This window comes from Sander lucioperca, chromosome 11, assembly GCF_008315115.2.
Source record: "Sander lucioperca isolate FBNREF2018 chromosome 11, SLUC_FBN_1.2, whole genome shotgun sequence".
Taxonomy (NCBI): Eukaryota; Metazoa; Chordata; class Actinopteri; order Perciformes; family Percidae; genus Sander; species Sander lucioperca.
This window is the reverse complement of record NC_050183.1, coordinates 10,060,476-10,077,436: the sequence shown is the minus strand read 5'-3', so window position 1 is coordinate 10,077,436 and position 16,961 is coordinate 10,060,476. Positions and strand designations below refer to the sequence as shown.

The following is a 16,961-nucleotide window of genomic DNA, read 5'->3' as shown; positions in this document are numbered from 1 at the left end:
CATTTTCTGACAAAAGAATCAATACCAGTCTGCATTCCCATGAGGCCTCATGTATTTACAGTATATTGTAAAAATTGGCCAACAGATCATTGAGAAGAAGATAGTTTTAAGATCATAAACACATACATTGATTTAAAAAAAAACATCTATGGAACTTGGAATTTTTTTTATTATGTGAAATATTCCAATAATTAAGTCCCATTAAGGTACCTTGGATGTCTTGCTAGTGGATGATTTCCTGTCAGCAGGTGTGGGGCTGATGTGGACATTTTGTTCCTCTTCATTGGTCCCTTCATTCTCCAGCTTTGGCTCTTCTATGTCAGAAGACTCTGACTTCTTAGGCACTAAAAAATAAAAAGAATGCATTAAAATTCTGAAATAGGTTGTATGTGAAGAAAATGAAACCCTGTCACTGTGTAGTAGGTTTTTAAATAGGCCACCTCTTTTTTTCCTGCGGTCCCTGATGAGTTTCTGGGCGATCCTCCTCCAGCGGGGCTGAGAGCTCAGCAGCTTCAGTTTGGACACTATAGACAGGTCGTTGCTTACAGCTGGACGCAGCTCATTAAACAGGAAGCGCAGACGCTCGATGACAGGGGCACACACCTCCTTGTAAGAGCGACCTTGTTCCTGATGGGTCTAAAATAAGTGGGACAAAGAAAACACTTCATTAAAAGCCCCATTCCTCTCTCTTTGTGTCACAAATTACCTGCACAACATTCTGCACTGAGGAATTAATACAAGTCTTTTGTTATCATGATGCCTATCTATTACAGTACAGAAGCTACAAGCAGTAATCATACCTTGATTAAAGAACACTTTGCCTGGTAGACCATGCGGCACACGTCAATCACAGATTTAGGGAGGGACCTCTGTTTCCCTTGGTCCACACCCAAGGCACATTGACTGACAAGTGAAAGAGCAATGTGACCTGTGACAGGAAGAGAGGTTACACTAAATTGCTGTACAAGTGCAAATCATTTCTGATGAGAAGATATAAAAGTGTTGGAGATTGTGAAAGTGCAGAAAAGAAAATATTTAAATGCATCTTCACATAACTGATAACAATAAAAAAAAAAAAAAACATTTCAAAGGCAAAGTGAGCCAAAATTAGATCTCAATCCCTCCTCAAACAGCCTGTCTGAGACCAGTTGCTAGGTTACCGAGGTCTTGATGTTTGAGCAGGCAGCAGAGCAGCAGGCGGCCAACCTCCTCCACAGGGTGTTCCGGAGGGAAGGTGATGGGTGTAATAAGATGGTACTGCTTACAGCAACGCTCTATTTGGCATAGGAAGTCCTATAATTTAACGACAAAACAACAAAAAGATGAAAGCATGACTACATCCTTCAGCTTCATGGATACCGTCTAGCTGTTCTGTTCGGTCTTGAGTCATTGTTGTTGTTGCCTGCACCTTCACAGTGTGGTCCTGAGTGTTGTTGTCCGCAATAGCCTGCAGGAAAGGCTGTGCGTGGTCGCTGAGGGTTATTCTTCGAGAATAGAGTTTGGCTTTGTCTGGAGTGGTTGTACCCAGGGAGCTGCAGTGGTCTTCATCCTTTTCTTCATTGTAGTTATAGTGGATCTGACTGGTCTGCAGGCCCCCAGAGAATATAGAGGACTGGAGCCATTCTGTGCAAGAAGAGAAAAAAAATTGATGTTAAAATTCAAACCAACTATAACGCAGACCTTGGGAAAGACACATCTTGATTTTTAAACCAAGTAGCTTTAAAAATCATTGAACCCACTGGCACATTCAATCTCCATGGGGGACAGGGGGGTGCTCTTGGCCAGGTAGGAGGCGTGGAGACCCAGCAGCAGCCCCAGGTTCCTCTCTGTGTCAATGAGTGGGGAGGAGAGACTGCTGAGGTCTGGAGTGGTGACGGTCTCCTGGTTAGGCTGTCAATGATAAAAAACATCAAATATCAAGGACTGGGACCAATTATGAAGAATGGAATTAAGTCAGAAAATGTGGATTGATACCTCCATATACTGGCCAACACAGAAGGCCTGCATTGACTCCCTGGTGTCCTCAAACTGCAGAGCAGCTTCCAAAGCAACCACGGGGTCCTCTCCTGCAAACTGGGCTGTAAAAAGAGATACTTACTTACTTCTCTAATTCATTCGGACTAATTATGTCACATTTCATTCCAAAAATATATTTACTATTATTAACCTCACCTAGGACACTGTTTCCTGCTAGTGACTGGGACTGAGCCTGGAAGTCCTTGATGTCATAGACCTTTCCGTCAATGACTGTCCAGAAACCACCATCTTTGTTATGGTTCTCCAGGTCAGCCTTGCGAATGAGGGAAACCTCCTCATTGTTCTTGGAACTTTGTCCTGTGAAGAAGGATCCTGCCACAGCAGAAAAGGAGCTAGTTACATTCTAAACCATCTTCTAATCTTTACCTCAAATTTAGGATTCTTATAATTTCACATCAGTGACATTGTAAAACACAATTGGTATAATACCCATAATGCCTGGCCAAGCAAGATCCTCATTATCGTCCCTCTCATGTCCTGGGGCCAGGTGGTTGAAACGGTCGAGGTGCTCCAGGAGTCCAGCCAGGAGAGGGATAGAACCAGTCTCCTGCATTAGACCTGCATCAATGGTGAGGAGGAGGACGATGGACACCACCAACTCAGGCAGCAGCACTCCTATTAAAGAAGAAACAGTGAGACATAACTGTCTCACGAGTTCCTTAAAAGGTCTGCATGCAATTCATGCTGCACTTAAAACACTCAGCACTTTCTGAGAGAGGGATTACCAGTTAGATCTCCTTCAATAACACGAGAGACTTCAGCAAAGTGGCGGTGACCAGTAGAGGCAATACTTGTTGCCACTGGGAGGATGTCTCCAATGTGAGTACACAGCAGGGCAATGTACTTTTTTAACAGGGAACCAACACCCAGAAGCTCGGGATCTGCAATAACAACAGAGAGATTAAATACTACCCACCAACAGCTCTTTTTTTTTTTTTTTTTTTTTTTTTTTTACTTTATAGTGAGTTATTCTTATTTGATTGAATAGGACAAAATACATGACTTACTGTATCCATTAACGTTCTCTGTGCCATTGACACCCAGGTAGAGCTTGCTAACCAGCAGCCTCTGGAAGCGCAGCAGCAGGTCAAGAGACGCAGAGCGTTCCTTGCTGACATGCTCCGCCTCTAAATAGTTGGAGATACGCCGAGCGACATCCTTCAGCCTTGCGATGGTCTGGGAGGCGATGTTTCTGCAGAGATCAAATGTGTGAATTTGCTAGCAGACAGCAAGAGGTTAACCTGTATAGTGGCATAGGTGTAGCATGATTGAAGCAAAGAGCAGGTACCTCAACAGCTGCTGTACAAGCTGCACCAGAGGCAGGCTTTGCTTTCCCGCTGACTCATAGATGCCTGTGTTGATAAGGTCTTTGTCCAGCATGGCGCGACAGCGGTGCATGGTGGAAGCATTGGCCTCCTGCTCATCAATCTCCTTTTCTTTCTGAGCCTCCTTCTTGGCTTCAATGTCCTATCATGAAACAACTACAAAGTGATTCCTGTATCCAGTGAGAGGGTTATTTCAGGAGTTCAGGGACGTGGATGCAGGATATTCTAATTATTAATGTCTAATATTCTGTATTATTTGTAGGATTCCAATAGTACACCATGTGTCTTAAAATTGAAATACAATCTATCTTAAAGTTTAGCCTGAGACTTTAGCATTTAGCAGGGTTTAACTTATACATATGCCCAATGGCCCAGAGCCTAGAAAAAGCAAATCATAAGAAATCTTATTATTTTATTGAATTCAAGTTGAATCTCAACCCAAGCACACATTTTTAGCTACATCATTCAAATAGACGAAGCATTGTTGCCATGAAAATTACATGAGAAAAGAGTGACGACTCATGCATTAAACTCACTGACCTGTATCTCAGCGGTGATTGCTGCATTCAGTGCAGATTCCAACCCTCCATCAGCCATTAAGCTGCTGACCAACAGGTCGATCATGAAGCGACGTCCAGGGCTCACACTCATCTCATTTCCGGATGCTGGGAAAAATAAATAAAAAATGATAACCTCAGTCTCCCCAAGTCCCAACCATTTTTCCCTTCATATGAAAATGCACAGAGTTAATGGACTATTACGTGTCCATTTTTGAGTTTAATTAGTGTTAGCAATGTTCTGATTTGCACTCACCAGCATTAGGAAGAAGCGATGACAATGTCCTAGCCCTTTCCTCGGCAGTGGGCAGCAGCACTGACCAGCCACTTTGGAGAACTGCTTGGGCAGCTGCTTGAACACTATTGAGCACCCCGGCATTGCTAGCTAGTACTACCACCGTTTGTTTGAGGTTGTTAAGCAGTACGCTGCCCAGCCCCAGTCCCAGCTCCTCTGGATCCACCTGGTTACTTATGGCTGCGTGGAGCTGAGGAGAGAGGTTTTACAGATATCTGTTTATTATGATCAGCAGTCCAATTGGTCTGTCAGAAATTATTAGGCACATTGTGTGTGGAAAACTACACAGAGAGAAAGGTGAGGAAATGCTTAACTTTATTTTTTATAAAATATAAAGCTGCAAATAGAAAATGCCTACCTGGAGCCTGAGGAGGTTGAGTGTGGCGACTACCATGCACTCCTTCTCCTGTGGAGGAGGCCAGTCGGAGCTGCCGTCCATCCCCTCGCTGACCTGTCGCAGGAGCAGATCCAGCTGCTCAAAGGTCATGGGGCAAACGTCCACCACGAAAGGCACACGCTGGCCAACGGACCACTCCGAGCACGAAGACCAGGCGAAGCTCTGACAACACACAACACGGAGTGTTAAATGTTTTTGGTCTATCATTATAACCATAGAAAAATCATCAATGACAGTTATGGATCACCTGTCCTGGGCCACAGGAGATTCCCACAATGTGTTTGGAGTTGAGCCCTGGCAGTGCCTTCGGCTGCTTCTTGTTAGAAAAGAGTGTATCAAAGTGCTGTAGCTTATCGTTGCTGCCCCAACTGTGCACCTCTCCGTCGTCAGTGAGGGCAAGGCAGTGTGTGGATCCCACAGCAATATCCACAACTTTCTTTCCTGATTGCAAACATAACAGACAAAGATCAGTCTTTGTATTCTAAAGATTTTTTTATTTATTTTTATTTTATAAATAATAGTCTACTCACCCTGCAGACTGTCCAGAAACTTGGGGTAGCGAACATGCTCATCAGTGCCATGACCAAGGCGTTGATTGTCTCCCTTTCCCCATGTGTACACTTGACCATCTTTGGTGAGGGCCACTGAGAACTGGCTGCCGCAGCACACCTTCACAATGTCCAGGTCCTGCAGTTTTTCCACAAGTTTGGGTGTCTTGCAGCCATCACTCCCTCCTCGGCCCAGTTTACCATAGTCTCCGTCCCCCCAGGACCACACCTGACCTGTGGAAACACACAGAGGGTGATTAAAAATACTAACACTTCAGAATGGGTGATGCTGATGGACTCTATGGTCAGAAGTCAAGCCAAGAAGACTCTTGTTCTTACCATTCTCTGTCAAAGAAAGTGTTTGTGCATCACCACTTCCACATGCCACATCCACCACCTTTAGTCCCTTCAGCGCCGTCACCAGCATGGGTGTGGTCTGGTCCTCACTGGAGCCTAGAAACCAGACATTCCTTTTTAGTGATAAAACAGACAAAGATGTTGTTATTTAAGTTATGTTCAATGCCGATGGAGCTTACCATGGCCCAGTCGACCGTAGTTCCCTCTGCCCCATGTATAGAGTTCGCCATCAGCAGTAATCGCAGCGCTGTATGTGCTCCCACAGGCAATGTGTACCACATGCTTTCCTGTCTGCTTCCCATTGAAGGCTGCAATCATTGTAGGCTCCTCTAGATACCTGAAATAAAGTGAAAATGGAGCTGTAGCAGATTCCTCTGGCTGATACAAGAAGGTTTTCAGAAATCTTTCTAATGAAACTAAAAGTAATCATTTATGTCTAAAGCATTGTTTCAGGTTTTTTTCAAAGGAACCATTAGTGTTGAATGTTTTCATTCTTGCTTAAAATGCAGTCAGTGGCAACTGTGGAAGATGTCTTTGGTGTAATAGCATGACACATTAATAATGTCCTAGATTGGGGAAATAATGTATAATTTTAGCATCTGTTTGATCAATAGTTTAATTATACTAAATTCTAAAACAATCTACAGCTTTACGGTTATGTTTGTGAATCTCACAATTGCAAAAGTTGTTTCAATCTTGAGAATTTCCATTTAGCTTCATATTTTATATTGAATGACAAGTTGGAAATGCAAAAGTGGGGTATTTAGTAGGCTAGTGGGGTGACACTTGTGGAAATCAAACATCAGCTAGGGATTTTTTGGCTTGCTTACGTGGTGTCGCCATGTCCAAGGCGGCCTCCATCCCCACAGCCCCATGAAAACACCTCCCCATTGGATGACAGGGCCAAGTAGTGCTGCCCATCAGGATGAGCTGCTAGCTTCACAATCTTTCTGGAGTTCAGACCATGGATCAGCAAAGGAGCCTAAAACAAAATGATTCAGAGACTTCAGGAGACACAGAGACGAAAGGATCAGCTACTTGCTTACTGAATAAAGCTAGTTCATTAGAGAGGGTTCATCAATAAACAGAAACCACCTGCGCAACAGAACTGACCAGGGTTGTGCTCTTGTAGTTTTGGGTGTAAACAGCACCACTGCTGGACAAGATGAGAAAGCCCTTTTCTGAACAGACAATTTGTGAGACTCCAAGGCTTGACAAGGCTTTACACTGAATGGGCCCATTAACGTTGGCGTAAAGCTTCCAGCCCAACAGGCCCCAGGCAATCACCTCCTGCAAGGTTCCCTGGAACAGAAAGAGACAGACAGGGAGACAAAAGTAAGTCAAATGGTGATTGTCATTTCTCCACATGTCAACCTTTCACATTTGATGTGAACTGCCGTTCAAGGATTCGCACTTTGCGTTAAGTCTGATAGTGACCATGCTTATCAGTGATTTTTATCCCACCATATCATAAAGTACAGTAAACATGACAGTGTGCACATCCAAGATATATATAGCACAAAGAAGATAAAAACAGGCACATAACTCAAGCAATAACCGAGAGAAGGAGTAGCATCATTGATCTGCAAAAAAAAAAAAAGGATAACTAATCATTGCCAGATAATTAAAAAAAAGAGAGCTGTCACCTTGTGTGATGTGGGGGAGTTGCAGTGTGGAGGGCTGCAGGGAGAAGCCAAGCGGTCCAGGTGAGCCATGATCACCACAGCTGTTTGCCGAAGATCAATAGCCAGGTCATTATCCTGAGGCAAGGTCAGGTACCGCAGGAAGCTCTCATTTGGACTCATCTGGACTGTAAGGATCTGAAAACCACAGGAATCAACCACAAAGTACTCATTAGTTTAATTCTAAACCAGGAATAGAACAGGGCTGCTTTAAGAGAGGTGTTCCCAAGCAACACACAAGGCAACAGACCTTCATTTGATAACATTTTGTTAGAGAGCTTTCGTGTTTCTAATTGTCCTATCTTTAAATTGTTCCATTTCTCATATTCATTTATTGTCTATACTGCTACTGAAGCTGTTTTCACACATGCACTGCAAACCTGAAATTATCTAGACATTACCCGGTGGAGCTGTATGTGAGAACACAAATGTCCAAATCAGTCAGATCGGACATCAAATGGAGTTTAACCTGCCAGCTAGCACAAACTCTGTGTTGTCTCCGACTGAGCCTAAAGTGTGAGAATTCACAGTAAGCAAGTGGGCGTGTTACTGACGCGATAGAAAACAAACATTAGAGGGTGAAGAAGAAGGGTGATTTACACAAAGACGGCAACAAAATGTCTAACTGGAGAGACAACGACATTTGGGAACTTCTTTCGATTCAAACGAATCAAGGAAGGCAAGAGAGACAAACGGCTCTGTGAGGCAATGTAATCCGCATCACGTCCTGTCTGCTGCATGCGCTACCCAGCGCCACCCCTCATCTAAACCAGAGTGTTTCCAGAAAGCGAGAACGCATCTGACACAGACCTTGTCGACTATGTCAGGATCCGATTCATCAGACATAGTCTGGTGTTCATATGTGAAAACAGCTAGAGATACACGTATGCCGGTTCTATTTTCTACAGCTATCGATACATATTTTCACCTCAGCTTCCTCCTCAGGAATGGGCTCTTCCTTGCTGCTGTGTATGTTCTGAAAGCGCTGCAAGAGGGGCAGCAGAGGGGCACTGGTTCCCTGGGTGGAGCGCTCATTGTCCATCTCTCTGGTGCCACTTTCCCACAAGCGTAGCAGCAGCAGAACAGCAGACAGCAGCTGACTGGAAAGACACAATGATAAAAAGACAAAGTGAGCAGTGAGACAGCATTTCAATTGAAGGAGGCTATCAGCATAGGCAAACCAGCAGGTATGAGGGATATCTGGTTACCTAAGAGTGCCCCTCTGCACAGCCAGCTCCAGCAGGATGGCCAGGGCTAGGTGCTGGTCCTGAAGAGGAATGTTGCCTTTGGTGCTGGCACTTCCATGTACGTCACTGGTCACAAGACACAAGGATCACAAAAGATTATCCAACATGTCTTACAATATACAAAATTAGCGACTGATCAGTTAATAACAAACCTGAGGAATTTGGTGGCCCTCTCAACAACTTCGAGCCACACGGATGATACAGTTCCCTCATCAAACAGCGTAGCCTCTGGTAGGGCACGCAAGGCATCTAGAGACTCCTGGAGAAGCTCACTGCAAAGGTCTGCATCATCTCCTGTAAAACACAAACTCTCCCGTTTTATACACGGCACAGTGGCTTAATTACACTACACAGAGGGTAACCAAAAAAAAAATAAAATTTACAATTTGCCAAGCATGAGGGCAAAAGGAAAATGTAGAGTATTTTAGTTTACAATATATTCCCATATTTTTTGCTAGTAAAATGTGCCTAGGCTCGTGCACAGCGCACGCACACTATGCTTGTTACACACACAGGGACGCACAGCAGCACACACACATGCAGAAGATTACAAATAAAAATATTACAGTGCAAATCCTTAATCATAATAGCAATGCTCCAAGGTCCAAAGCGCCTGGCTTTTAAAGGGAATGGGAGATGATCTCTGATTGGTTGATTGCATGTTACGCCCAAAACACCCCTCTGATTAATTAAGACACTAAGTACAACCCTTTTGAACCATGCGCCCGGCGCACGGACCCTTTTTCCACCGTCAAACTAGCAAAAGTGGATTTGGACACGCCCTAAACACACCTGCGCCAGGCGCTTCACACCGTGCACTCAGATCGTTAAAATAGGCCCCAAGAGTAAACAGGCCCATAGAGTGATCATTGTTTGTTCCTAATACATCTGCCTATAATGGTGACTTTTCTATTTTAGTGGTTCTGTTAATGCATCAAGATTCAGAGCTACATGTAAACAAATGGCCCTTTTTTCATGTTAAATACATTCTTATCCCTAAGCAGCAGTAATGTTAACAAATAAGTCTCTCTGGCCCTGTCCAGCATAAACTCCTGCAGTCTTTCATCTAGCCGACATCACAAGCTAAGGCTAAAAACATAGCATTGAGAAATATGTTGGGTTGTTTACTATGAGCGGCTTGTAACATGGTGCAACACATTCAATAACAGCTGTTAAGCAAAGCTCCATTACTATGACAGCAGCTATCATCACCACTACTAGGGCACAACACGTCTTCACTGTCACTTACCTGACCTCCAGGCCCGACGCAGGAAAGCAAAGGCAAAAGAAAGAGCTGCCCTGGAACCAACTCTGGCCAAACCTTCAACGCCTTTACTGGCCGGACGAGGGCTGAAAAAACAAAGCAAAATACACAGATATTAACACTAGAATGCATATGTGCATGTGTTAAAGAGGCCTCTGAAAAAACACAGAGTGCACTCATACACCGAGCTGTAGGGTTTAACGCAAGCAAACATGAACAGTCTGTATGTTGGCTACATGTAAGTGCATAACAGGAAGAAACTGTACTAGATTTTGTTCACTGTAACTGTACTGGCTCAATCTATAGTTTTACAAAAAATAGTTTGTTCAACAGTTTTCATAAATTACAACACTGTGCACTCACATAGCATTTGTGTTGTGTTGGAGCTTAGCGAGCTTTGCAGCACTATTGAGGTTAAGATTTACTACCTTCAATATACCTTGCAAGCACCAGCAAAAAACAGGTACACAGAGGATAAGAGGCTGGGTATAGGCTGGGTATAGGCTGGACAGGTCACACTGTCATCACAGGACTAACCACACTCACAGCCATTCTGGCAATTTAAAGGAACACGCCGACTTATTGAGACTTAGCTTTTTCACCGTATCCCCCAGAGTTAGATGAGTCCATACATACCCTTCTCATCTCCATGTGTGTTGTAACTCTGTCTGACGCACCCACCGCTAGCCTAGCTTAGCCCAGATCCTGGAGGTATCCGGCTCCATCTAGCCTACTGCTCCCAATAAGTGACAAAATAATGCCAACATTTTCCTATTTACGTTTTGCGATTTGTATAGTCACAGCGTATACTTCTAACCGTATACATACTGGGAACTATATTCTCAGAAGGCGAAGCCAGACAGAGTTACGACACTCACGGAGATGAGAAGGGTATGTATGGACTTATCTAACTCTGGGGGATACCGTGAATACGCTTAAGTCCCAATAAGTCGGTGTGTTCCTGGGCCTCCTTGCTGTGAGGTGACTGCCCTGACCACTGTGCCAACATCCCAGCCCTCTAGAACCTCTAGCTTCATTATTGTTTACCTCTTATTGTCAGCAGCAGGCAGTGGTGGGCTGGGCGGCCCCTTCCAGCGGACCTTGTACTTCTCCTCCATCATGCTGTGGCTGAGAGAGATGAGGTAGCGCTCCAGGATGACCAGGCGCTGGCGCAGGCGTTGGGCAGACAGGGTGCTTTTGGCCATCTGAGCCGAGAGCTTCTGCTGGTCGTCAACCAGGACCAACAGACAGTCCTTCAACTCAGTCTCATCTACACACACACACACCAAGGAGAGGGCAATGAAAACAAAATCATTTCATACATATTGGAACCTATTTGTCAGCCATCATTACTTCTCACAGAAAAGAAATATGATCAAAATACATATAAATTGACCGCTCACTCACATGCTATTTCTTTAGCAGGTAAGCCACTGGGTCGCGAGACAGCTGTGTTAACAATGTGTCTACATTTGCAATGCATGTATGTATGTTCACTTATGGTTATTAGGGTTAGGGTTATTAGAATAATGGCATTATTTCAACAATGAAAAAAATATTTTTTATTAAAAAAAATTCTTCTGCAATTCAAAATAATTTCTGGCAGCAAGACTTATCTTAAAATATACGTAAAAATGTATGTGCAGTATATGCAATATATTGTAACTGTTGGCAGAAATCTTACACTAAGGCTTTCAGAGTGGGAAAAGAAAAAACTTTGTGTGACTACTCTAAAACAATCTCCACTATAAAAAAGTATATTATATACCTATGTTATATTTCACCACTCATGAAAATCCACATTTTGATTTGTCAAGCAAAATAACAATTTATTATTTAAACATACTGCCACATTTTAGAAATGTAAGCTGCAATCTGGTATTAAAATTTTTATATTTAACTTTACATGATGCACCATGTGTTTATAAAGGTATTATATGTACTGTACAGAAGGTTCTATAAGTTTCTGTTTATCAATATAAATAAACAACGGATTAAAAAAATCCAATCCAAAAATGTATGTCTGAAGTTAATACATTGCAATAACTGATGAAACACCCCAGCTTTTTATTACACTTTAAGCTTTTTACTTGCAGTCTCAAAAGTTTCTTAATGAAAAAAGAAAATTCACCACATTCAATATTTTCCACACTGGCAGTTATCACAACCGGCCCAGAAAATGTTTTAATATGTGTCTGTACATCAGCGCTGCTGGGAGGACAAGATGAGAAAAAATAGCAGGTCTAATATCCACTTAAGCTACGTAAGCCAGACTGGCCTGAGGTTGTGCAGTCAGCTGTGCTCGGCTGTCAGGGCAAATATGTATTCCAGTCAGACAAAGTCTCTAACTAATTATTATACATTACCCATGGCTAAAAAGTAACAAGAGGACTACCAAATTCATAGGGGTTGATTAGGCCTGGGCGAAAAATCGATTGAATGAATTAATTCGAGTTTTTTGTCGCGGGCGATTAAAAAAATAAGTAAATCGAGTTTTTGTGTAATGGCGCATTTTTGGCTCCCCTGAGCTTCCGTAGCGTTAGTTTCACATAGCAGTATGGCAAGCGACAACAACAACAACAACATCATAGCACACATGAAACAGCAACAGCAAGCGACAACATGGCTACCGGTGAGAGTGGGAAGTTTGTTCCCAAGAAAGGAATAAAATCATCTGTTGTTTGGAACTGGTATGGGTTTGCTGCGACAGACGTGGAGCAAGAGACCCCACGCTGCAACATTTGCCTAAAGCCCATCACAGTCAAAGGCAGCAGCACCACAAACCTATTCCAACACCTGAAACAGAGACATCCAGCCGAATATGAAAAATGCCAGTCTCTCCGAGACGAACAAAACCGCAGTGACCAACAAACCTTAGCTAAAAAACAGCTAACTGTAGCCGAATCCTTTGCACAAGGCACCGCATATGACAGGAAAGATGAATCTGGTGGAGAACAATCACCGAAGCGGTCGCTTTATCATGTAGGGGGGGAAAATCAGAAAAAAAATCGTAAATCGAATTAAAAAAAATAAAATCGGAGATTTTATTTTTAGGCCATATCGCCCAGCCCTAGGGTTGATTAACTCTTTATAAAATATCTAGTGTAAAAAAAGAGAGTTAAAACATATCCACTGATAAGAATCAGGGCAAATCTGTCATCTGTCCATGATCAACCATCCTGATTTAAACAATAGACTGGGTCTCTGGGCTGTAACTGCTGCAGTTATCTGACCACTCAATGCAAAAGCAGGAAGAATGAACTTGAACTTTAAGCATCAATGACTCGTCTATGTAGCGATCCAGTTACACTCACTGTACAATCAGACCAGTTGGATTTCCTGGCTCAGTCAATAACCCCATTTCCACCTGGTAGTAAAATCCGATCTGCATCTGCATTGAGGACACAATGAGATCCGATCGCTCGGACCAAATTCGGAGGTAGTCTGGGCCACATATGGCCACATTGTTATAGCAGTGTGTAAAGGTATGTGTCCTGGCCTGAGCCACATTAAGGAACGCCTACTCAACTGTGAGTGGAACTACATACTCATTCAAAGTATTTCTCATTTTACAGAAACCACTGACAGTGAATTGTGTGTTTTGGATGTTATTATCATACTGTGGTGATGTGTCGCTGTTTTTGTTCCTGTGCTGCCTGCTCTCATAATTCGTCAATATGTAGGATATTACTACAGATATTCCTGCTCTTATCTCAGCACTGTAGTAAGCCGGCAAGCCTGCACGGTCAAAGCAGTGACTGTAACAACGGTTTCATTACCTATAAATTCTTTACAATAAAAGTCCCCCGTTAATTTTTTATTATGAAGCAGCCAAATCAGGAAATGTTGGGTCTTCATCAGCAGTAACTTAACACGACTCCTATAAGCGAACATGAAACGTAAAATAAAGCTGATATAATATTGAAACTAAACTTCAAACCACAGGGACTCAGAAGCTACAAACGTACTGAGAGCTGAACACAGAGAATTTTAAAAATGTCTTTCTCTCCAGCACAGGTCCCGGCACCGGTCAGCAGACAGACTGAGAGCAGTGCTTTTCATCTTGTCATCGCACATTTCTAATGTATGATAAAAATACGTGAAAATAATAACAAATGTATGCACGCACGCACACAACCAGCCTATCGGTATATGCAAACAGAAATGAACGCGTTTATTTGCATAAAGAGCGGGGAAATGAGATCCGATCACAAGTGGTCTATTCAAGATGCATTTGGAGACACATTGTACTGCCAGCTGTGAACACACGTACTTAGAGCTGTCCACTTGTGATGAGATCACTCAGATTGGATTTTAATACCAGATGGAAATGCGGCCATTAAAAAAAGAGAGAGCAGCTAAGCGCCCCCACACCCCCCCAATCCGTCTGACCCAATGCTTATCTCCCACCACCATAACAGTGTCCCACCCAGTCCTGCCAGTAAACACAACTTGGGTGAGAGACGCTACCCTGCGCTGGAGCACATTGTAACGCCTACCAAGATTACCCTCGGGGGGGTAAAAATAACCACTCAGACCTGCAGACTGCAAGTTGTCATTTCAGAGTTTCCACATCTCACGTGCCAGCAACACATGCACACATCAGCAGGGCCTGACAGACGTAAAATTGATAAACAGAGAGGTTGGCCATGTGTTGAAATGGTCAGTATCATTGTATCTAGTCGACATTTAAGTGTTGTGAAACCGTCTGCTGTCAAGTCAGGCAGCATGGTATTATTTACCCTACTTGGAAATAGAAAGGCGTTAAATAGCAAGAGCCACAACAGGAGAACGGGGCAGCATTGCAGTAGTAGGCCAACGGGATATTTTGTAGACCGGCACATCATAAACCATGTGCAGGTAGCACTCTCACCTGGCTGCCGCCCCCAGTCCCAGGTCTCAATGATGGAGTGATGTACAGATGTTGATGTCTCCTCCTCCTCTTTCTTCTCTTTGTCATTGGGTTCCTCCTTTTTCTGAGTTCCAAAGCAGTCAGTGCAATCCTCTGAAATGATCAAAAGAAATGTGAACATTAACCTTCAATTTCCATCAGCAGGGTTAAAATGCCAACCCTGCCCCTGGCTCAGTATTGTCCTTAGACAGCGTGTGAAAATGTACCATGCCAACATAAACAAATGGCAGCAATGTGTAAATCTGTAAACAACAGAGGGAAAAATAAATGCTGTAATCTCTCTCTGTGCCATACCTGGGTGAGCTGATTCTTCTCCACTGAATGATATCTCCTCATCTTTTACCATTTCATTCCACATCTCACTCAGTCCCTCTGGAGAGAATGCCCGCTGCCAAAGCAAGTGAGAAACAGAAAATCAGCACGGCACATTTATTATTAAAGTCAACTTTAAAATGTGTATTCACATCTTTATGCGTTTGCTTTGTAAATTCTGCATTAGTATGTCACAGACAGGCTATTATTACATTATGAGGACATTATATTCGGAGCTAATAGGATCCAGTGTGACCAGTGAACTTGGGTTAGCTTGTTTTTGTGTTATATTATCGCCTTTAAATGTTCTTTTCACACTATTACATTTTAAAATTCTAATTTTCCTGTATTTCATTAGTCTTTAGAGTTTCAAACATCTGGAACAAACACAGATTATTTCACCTGTTTCACTTGTGGAAGGACATCTGTTGTGCAGGCTTCATAACCCAGCTAAGAAAACTAACACCAACAATCTAATATCAAATATAGGTGAGGAACGAGAGTACAAAATAGCTTCTTCACCAATGAGTTCCAACTGATTCAAGGATACATCTGCTGTAAAAATCTGTGTAATCATCATAGTGGTCCACCATTCAATACTCCCCAAGTGGAAAGCCAGCTCTTACTTTTCAATGTCTTAAATGTCAAAAACATGTTAGCTCACAGATGACACCAGACCAGACACATAACACTAAAGCTGCCTTCAGTAGTGGACAGATTTCTAACGATAGGAAAACATGACACCCTTGCCCAATTTTAGTCCACATTTGGAAGTGCAAACTAATTTTCAGTCAGACAAGCTGCAATTTGTGGAGGCAAAAGCAGACCACTTGTTGCACAGCCTATTACGTAGAATGAGACAGTGGATTTAGAGTGTTGTTTCCTTTTCTTCTATAAATCCATCATATATTGATAAAATACCTCATAATTACAACCAACACGGGTTTGTTTCCAAACACAATGTACTCTTATATTATAGGCTACACCTCTTCTCACATTACAGCAAAAACAATAATCATCTGTGCAAGAGGAGGCTTGATACAGCTTGCAGGCCAGAGGTTGCAGATATGTCTTAAGTGATCAGATGTATCAGGTTATTACAATAAATGTAGCCCCTACAGTTTGACTCTATCTTTGACTCTGATCATGTTAAAGAAGCAACATGTTGGATGGTTATGCTAACAAGTGTAATATGCATCCACTTTCTGGCACTGTAGAAAAAATGTTTTGGAAAAAGGGATAAGATACACATTTACTTATCAGTAAGGTTTAGAGGTTTTGCAGTATGTCCCCCACATGATGCAACACAGTCAGACTGACAACAATTTAGAAACAACGCAGCATCTTAAACAAACTAAGCAATACAGTTGTTTTAGAACCGTTATTTTCATATGATACCCAGCATACACATACCTGTAAGTCTATCTTCAGCCATTTGTCATGAAATCTCAGCTGAGCATCGAGGGTAAAAGATGGAGAAGGCATCTTCCCCTCTCCTCTCCTGGCTGCAAATGCAGCCAACCTGCAAGATGAAGAGATGTAAGGCTGTGTTGAAATACAAGACAAATTCAAAACGTTACAAAACAGTTAAATGAGAATCAGCTAAAAATGACTGATATTATTAAGTGCCTATGAATCAATGAGGGATAGGCTTTTAGCCCATGACTTAATAATAAAGTAAGGTTGGAGAACATTAGCATGCTCCTTTCCAGGACTGTTTACAGTTTCCTTTGAAATAACAACACCTTAGATGAAACCTTACACTACGATTTCCTCAAAATGGTTAATTTACAGTCAGGGTGAAAATAGCATGACCAACCAATATTATCACCTAAATGTAAACAAAAGGGAAGCCCAACGCCAGTTTTGAAAACATAGGACCGAATCACTCCCATTTCACTCACTCCCAGGTCTTTAATACACAAACTTACTTTTGGACAGCAAACAGCTACATGTTGCTGCTTTTGTCATGAACGTTTCAGTGGAAGTTTCGTTACACAAATTATTTATAAGTTACTTATGTAGATC

At 42.6% G+C, this 16,961-nt stretch overlaps 1 protein-coding gene across 3 annotated transcripts in view; it reads right to left on the bottom strand.

Annotated features, from left to right (window-relative positions):
* The window catches only part of herc2 (HECT and RLD domain containing E3 ubiquitin protein ligase 2), a 53,549-nt gene that overhangs the window by 35,797 nt on the left and 791 nt on the right, over positions 1–16,961 (bottom strand). The window contains exons 2-31 of one of the 3 annotated variants that reach the window (XM_031309458.2): positions 16,347–16,455; positions 14,916–15,009; positions 14,583–14,714; positions 10,757–10,979; positions 9,695–9,795; positions 8,598–8,739; positions 8,407–8,511; positions 8,127–8,298; positions 7,163–7,336; positions 6,630–6,818; positions 6,347–6,498; positions 5,696–5,853; positions 5,499–5,612; positions 5,142–5,393; positions 4,859–5,052; positions 4,573–4,773; positions 4,176–4,404; positions 3,903–4,027; positions 3,326–3,504; positions 3,045–3,229; positions 2,763–2,918; positions 2,467–2,652; positions 2,173–2,349; positions 1,975–2,078; positions 1,740–1,890; positions 1,409–1,623; positions 1,161–1,293; positions 801–928; positions 441–636; positions 211–344 (exon numbers count right to left, since the gene is read on the bottom strand). In XM_031309458.2, coding sequence (XP_031165318.1) covers positions 211–344; positions 441–636; positions 801–928; positions 1,161–1,293; positions 1,409–1,623; positions 1,740–1,890; positions 1,975–2,078; positions 2,173–2,349; positions 2,467–2,652; positions 2,763–2,918; positions 3,045–3,229; positions 3,326–3,504; positions 3,903–4,027; positions 4,176–4,404; positions 4,573–4,773; positions 4,859–5,052; positions 5,142–5,393; positions 5,499–5,612; positions 5,696–5,853; positions 6,347–6,498; positions 6,630–6,818; positions 7,163–7,336; positions 8,127–8,298; positions 8,407–8,511; positions 8,598–8,739; positions 9,695–9,795; positions 10,757–10,979; positions 14,583–14,714; positions 14,916–15,009; positions 16,347–16,418 — 4,773 coding nt within the window. In that variant the 5' untranslated portion in view covers positions 16,419–16,455. Of the gene's footprint in view, positions 1–210; positions 345–440; positions 637–800; positions 929–1,160; positions 1,294–1,408; positions 1,624–1,739; positions 1,891–1,974; positions 2,079–2,172; positions 2,350–2,466; positions 2,653–2,762; positions 2,919–3,044; positions 3,230–3,325; positions 3,505–3,902; positions 4,028–4,175; positions 4,405–4,572; positions 4,774–4,858; positions 5,053–5,141; positions 5,394–5,498; positions 5,613–5,695; positions 5,854–6,346; positions 6,499–6,629; positions 6,819–7,162; positions 7,337–8,126; positions 8,299–8,406; positions 8,512–8,597; positions 8,740–9,694; positions 9,796–10,756; positions 10,980–14,582; positions 14,715–14,915; positions 15,010–16,346; positions 16,456–16,961 lie in introns of those variants that run through there. The other 2 variants (XM_031309460.2, XM_031309459.2) reach the window with 2 other exon arrangements.